We start from the raw sequence: 6,007 nt of genomic DNA, 5'->3' as shown, positions 1-6,007 counted from the left end.
CAAAGCTCCCCAGAGGTATCAGATCTCCTCCTCTTCCTCATCTGCTTAATTAGGACAATTAAGAGATTTACAGGACAGATGGATTGAAATCCAGCTGGCTGCAGTGCCTGCCCCTGAGGACGGCTCTGTCGATGATGAGGTGAGATGATGAGTGAGAGCTGGAGATCAGCCGATGGTGGGATCACTGGTGGGACTCTGGTGCCCTCTAATGGTTGTGGGAGGATACTGGTCAGTGTTTTTACAGGAAGAGGTGAGGGAATTTAATGTCACAAAAGTCCCTATTTTCTGTATTTTGACGGATGATTTTTCAAGAAAAATAGATAGATTTTTTTGTCAGTGGATAAGTGGAAGTTAGATAAAATGCATCTATTGAAATAAATGGTTAGAAATGTATGCATCTGAGTTTTACTGCAATAAATCAAACTTTTTTTAGTGACAATATATGTACCATAATATGTTTTTTGAATTAAGTAATCATCTATAAACAAACAAACAAACAAACAAACAACAACAACAAAAACGAATTGGGTAGAGCGATATTTGAAATCAAACTTTTTTTCTCTTCAGTCAAACTATAATCACAACACTGCATTAATAATCACATTTAATCATGAATGTATTTGTGGTTGCACTATCTCAACTTTTACCAGCTGATTTAATTCAACATATTTCTAAGCAGCCAATCAAAGTCAATCTGTAATGTTAACTTCCTCAGTGGAGGAACTAACATAAGTTTATTACCATTAAAGAAAATAGTATAGATGTGGTACCATTTGATCGCACATATATAGTCTGATAAAAATAAAACAAGTAATTTAACGACCTGTTGTTGGCTATTAAAGCATAAACAACACAAAAAGAACAACAAAACAAAAAATGACAAATGAACCAACACGAAGGTGCTGTAACAAGAAAAATACTGGAAGTAATCTCAGCAACACTCAGTGAGCGAGGACGTCAGCAGTCTCAAAATGGCTGCTTATTTCTGAGTTTTGTGATGACACCGTGGGCTAAAGTGGAGTGTAACTTCTACAGCTCTTGTAGTGACTCAGAGCCTCTGTAACGTAGTACTCCATTGGTCATCCACCTGCAGACAAGAGAAAGAGGAGGCAGTTACAGTTAAGTGTCTTAAGTGGCTAAATTCTCCATATAAATGTGGGAAATGGTGCAATCACTCACACGCTCAGGCTGCCTTGTTTGTGTTTTATTCCTATGAACAAGAAGTATTAGAATCAAATTAAATTACAAAATTTTGTTGGGTTTCTGTAAGAAGTAAAACTCATACAAATACTCACGTCGTAGTTGCCATGCAGTTATTGTAGCAATAATCAACACCACCAGCACCACCGGCACCACAATGGCAGCAAGGTGACCATTATGACTCTCCTCAACACTTGCCTGGCAGAGAGGATTCAGAGACAGTAAAACTTTACCTTCACTGGAGACATTGCTGAACTTGTCTTGCAAACATTCAAATTGCATTAACAGGTTTTTGCCACTAGGGGGGGGGGGGGGGCTCATGTGACATAGTAACATTACACAGTGATTTGATTCAATGCCACAGTAATATCCATATTGTTGGTTATTCAAGCCCATTGTGTGAAACATACAGCGGCGTGAGTGTCAGTAGATACAGTGGTGACCTGCTTGCCTCTCTGATGACCTGTCAGACACAGGGAAGTAGTTTAGAGGAAGTTTTGAGAGCGTTGCCTTGTTAAACACACACACACACACACAAATTGAAATTACAGGGCCACATAAAGTGTGTCTCCTGTTTGAACAGAAATGTAGTTCATTTACTGTATATTATTGGGCTATCTTACAGATTGTGAATAAAGACCACTGCTTCTCTAAAGAAAACAATTTGCAAAAACACTGATCATGTCGTACCTGATGTGCCACAGCAATATACAGTGGAAAATTGCATTTAAAAAAATAGTTGAAGAGAACAAGAAACACAAGACCTGCTTCTCCAGTAGTGATGGTGAGGACATTGCTGGGTTTACTGGTGCCCAGACTGTTCTTAGCAAACATGCGGATGTTGTAAGTTGAGGGATTTATCTCTATTATGGTGGCCTCTGTCTGGTTGGGGCTGAAGTCTACAACTGTCTTGGTGTAATCCCATGAGGCTGTGGGGGGTTTAAAAAAAAGAGTTTACATAATTTTAACAAAGATCAACAATATTTCACAGTTAAATTACAGGTACTGTAGAAATAATTTAGTCACTTCATTGAGTTTTTCTCTCACCATTCACAGCTTTATACTCCAAGTAAAAGCCTGTAATGGGGCTGTCACCTTCAAACCCAGGAGTCCAAAAAAGGGAGATTGTGTTGTCTGTGACCTCTTTTAACTCAACTACTGGGGGATCTGGGGGCACTATAGGAGAAACACACAGCAGAGACACTAAGCAAACAGCTAAACTAACAGTTCAGTTTAATATACCTGTTTTTTCTGCAGTGAAAGAGACTGTGATGATAATGACATCATGTACAGATAAATCCTGGAGCTGTGAGTAATGGATGTAATGGGATACTAACTGCACTCATGTAATATGAACTGGATTTTGATCTCAAATAAAAAAAATATGTGAGTAACATCAACTCAGTGGAACAACTTTTAACAGCTGCTTGACATCTTCCTTTACTGGACCAAAAGAGTTTTACTTGTTCTTGAAAGGCTAAAATCTCCATATGAAACACTCAAAGTACCAGAGGTGATAGATGTGCTTTGATCCCAGACTGTGGCAGCAGTAACAGACTCAACTGTTGAAGTTGTGTGAGCTTGGGACAGAGAGAAAAAGGCATCATTAATATATATATATAAAAAACTAACGGTCATCATAAAGAAAATGTTTCTCAAGATGGTTAATAAGGAGCATGTTCCAACTCAATAACACAGACATTACCTGCAGTGACACTTGTCGTGTCATGTCTCCTCATTGTGTCAGCAGTGGAAGAAGACGCAATAGTTGCAACTGTTGTAGTTGTGTGAACTTGAAAGAGAATAAAATGAATTTCCAGTCTCTCTAAATAACTTAAATTGGCATCATGATGATAATTAAATTAATCTTTTAGTCATATCTTTATATGCTCTCATATTTCCTGGTTTACCCTCATCCAGAGTGGAGCAGAGAGGTGCAGATGAGGTAGGTCCAGTTCCTGCGTTGGTTTTGGCTTGTACAAGCACACCGTACTTAGTAGAAGGCTTCAGGTTGGTCAGGGTGAAACTCTCCAGCTCCCGCGTGGCTGTCACACTTTGGTGCTGCCACCGTTTAAACTGTTTGCCCGCAGGGTCATACTCTCTGTAGGTAATGCTGTAACTCCGCAGAACCCCATTTCTGAGCTCAGGCCTCGGAGGCTAGACAAGAGAAAACAAACACTCTTCGAGTCGTAGTTGTCATCCAGCCACAAGATATGAATATAAATCATGTTAGGCTGCTTTCCTTTACTATATAAAAACACACTTCTTAAGATTGTTGTTGGAACATATCTACAAATAAAGTTTCCCAACTGTGACTTTACCTTCCAAGTCACTCTGATACTATGAGAAGTGAGGGCCTCCAGCTGCATATCCAGGGGTGGACCCTCTGGTGCTGCAGGGAGGACAAATTTTAAAGGGGCCACCCAACAAGAACAAGAATACAGTAATTGTAATTGTTGCCTCTACCTGCTTCTTTGGTTGTGACTGTCAGAACGTTGCTGGCCTCGCTCATGCCCACACTGTTGACAACAAACACGCGGAGGTTGTAGGTCTTGGCCGGACGCAAATCCACCAAAGTCACCTGAGTCAGCTCAGGATTTGAGACTACAGTCCTTACAGCAGTATCCCAGGATGCTGTGCAACAGGCAGAGATAAATTAAGATTAGATTAATCAAGGTAAAGAATAACAATTAAAAACATTTGTCCACTTAATCTAAAAACTTAAAAACAAGAGAAAACTTAACTTAAAATGGCAACAGGTATGCAATAGGTGTTTGACAAGATAAAACAAGTTTTCTTGGCTAGATAACGTAACAATTTAATCAAGTTAAACTTGTATAAAATTGACTTTTTGACTTGAAACAAAGTTTAGTTTACTCACATTTTTAAGGGAATGAAGCAACTCGAGTTTTTAATTTGAAACTGAAGTTGAACCACATGAATTATGTTGACATACTCCGGAGTATATTTCTAAAGATATAATTAGCTACCTAATTTCCAAATTCTATTGAGGTTATTGGGATAGTTTTTTGAGCTTACCCTGTTTGTTTTTAAGATCAATCTTGTAGGATGTGATGGGGCTGCCGCCATCAAACGCAGGAGTCCAACGAACTGTGATAGTTCTTTCCTTCACCTCTCTTGTTTCCACCCTCACAGGATTAGGGCGTGCTACAGAGACAGATGAGAATAGAAAATGGCAAACAATTTAAATTTCATGTTCGTGTTCAAATGTCATTTATTGAGCAAAGTTTGCCAAACATGGTCACTCCAGCTTCTGTGAGAATTTTTCAGACATCACCTTTGTCTCTGGGAAATATAAAATGTGAAGGACACTCCTCATGTCTCAACAAGCAGGGAGTCATTTCCAGTAACTAAACCCAGACATTACAATTTATCCCTGTGGGTCTCACCTGCCACTACGGTCAGGGTCACCTCGTGTTTGTGATCATTGAACCAGCCTGGTATCTCCACACGGCAGCCGTACTTTCCCGAGTCACCCTCCTCAACCTGCCTGATGGTCAGCGACACATCGCCCTCGCCCAGATTACCCAGGAGCAGGTATCGCTCTGACAACCTGCTGGTCACTGCTGTCCCGTCTGACTTGATCACCTCATTGGCACAGCCACTGTTGGGGATGTCTCCTCGGCCCCAGCATGAGGAAAGCCTGCCATAGTACTGAGCATCGTAGTTACATATCAAAGTGACATCTGACCCCACTGTGGTTATGATGCCGTCTGTAGACACACAACCTGAAAAGGCAGAAAGTCCAGTTGGCAACAAGGAATATTCATTCAATTAAAACTACATTGTTAAAATCATTTTAACATCAATAAATGAAAATGCAGATCATCCACATGACTGCCTTACCTAGGAGTAAACAAAGAAGAAGACTGCAACACAAAGGAAGGTTTCTGCTGCCCAAAATAAACATTTTACGTGTCTGAATCAATCGAACGAATGGTTCACCTGCTAGTCGACACTAAACCAGACCACACTTTGGTTCCAGATTTGAAATCTCTCCAAATCACATGATGCTGTCCTTGATGTGCTCACATAAACAACTTCTGCAGGCAGAAGAGGAATGTCAGAAAGAGCTGTTTCCTTCTCTGTGGTTTTAGTTCCTTAACCCACAAATGGCACACTGTTTCATTTTGATGATTAGACAGAGACACAATCAAGGTTATCAACTTGCTGTCTTCACTGCTGCTGTTTGTTCTCTATCCTCGTCCTGGTAGTTGGGATAAAAAGACATTTTTGATGTCTCAACCAATCAAACTCGAAACTTCTCCCTTGTTTGCTTGGAGGAGCCTAGCAGAGCAGCTTTGCAGCCACAGAAATTCTGCAGTAACGTGTTTTTTTGGTGGGGGTTTTTTAAATGGAGAACACCATGGAAAATAATTTGTTCCAGTGGAAAATATTCCAAGTAACTCTAAAGACTCAGAAGCTAACTTAAATTCTAACTCTCACCATCAGTGTGTGAGCACGAACACAAGATAGTTTCAGATAAACATGCACCTTAATTTCCAAAAACGTATAACCCGTTATATCCTGATATACAACACAGAGTCTGGTTTACTCAGGGCCATGGACTTTCTGTATATCTTAAACTGCTGAGTAAACATTTGACCCTGCTGGATGTTTAGTAACCCAGCACAGGACTTCCTCTTTGATCACACCCCCAAAAAAGCCTACAGTACAACACAACTAACTACAACATGTCTGTGAAGATTCTCAGTCATCCAAGTCATGGTAAGTTCTGTATGCAACTAGACTCAAGGTTTCTGAAAATCCATTTGTATGGCACTTT

At 40.1% G+C, this 6,007-nt stretch overlaps 1 protein-coding gene across 1 annotated transcript; it reads right to left on the bottom strand.

Moving 5' to 3' along the window:
• Positions 1 to 389: 389 nt before the first annotated feature.
• Positions 390 to 5,259, bottom strand: LOC108882954 (cell adhesion molecule DSCAML1). Its single transcript, XM_018675759.2, has 14 exons — positions 5,068 to 5,259; positions 4,611 to 4,949; positions 4,240 to 4,368; positions 3,667 to 3,834; positions 3,522 to 3,592; positions 3,111 to 3,357; positions 2,906 to 2,992; positions 2,709 to 2,780; positions 2,248 to 2,376; positions 1,965 to 2,129; positions 1,611 to 1,663; positions 1,296 to 1,398; positions 1,180 to 1,210; positions 390 to 1,087 (listed from the first exon to the last, which is right to left on the bottom strand). Exons 1-14 carry the CDS (start codon positions 5,129 to 5,131, stop codon positions 1,030 to 1,032), a joined length of 1,716 nt encoding a protein of 571 aa, XP_018531275.1. The 5' UTR covers positions 5,132 to 5,259; the 3' UTR covers positions 390 to 1,029.
• Positions 5,260 to 6,007: the final 748 nt, after the last annotated feature.

The sequence above is a fragment of the Lates calcarifer genome, linkage group LG8, assembly GCF_001640805.2.
Source record: "Lates calcarifer isolate ASB-BC8 linkage group LG8, TLL_Latcal_v3, whole genome shotgun sequence".
Taxonomy (NCBI): Eukaryota; Metazoa; Chordata; class Actinopteri; family Centropomidae; genus Lates; species Lates calcarifer.
Note: the sequence above shows the minus strand (reverse complement) of the source record. Positions and strands in the feature narration are given on the sequence as shown.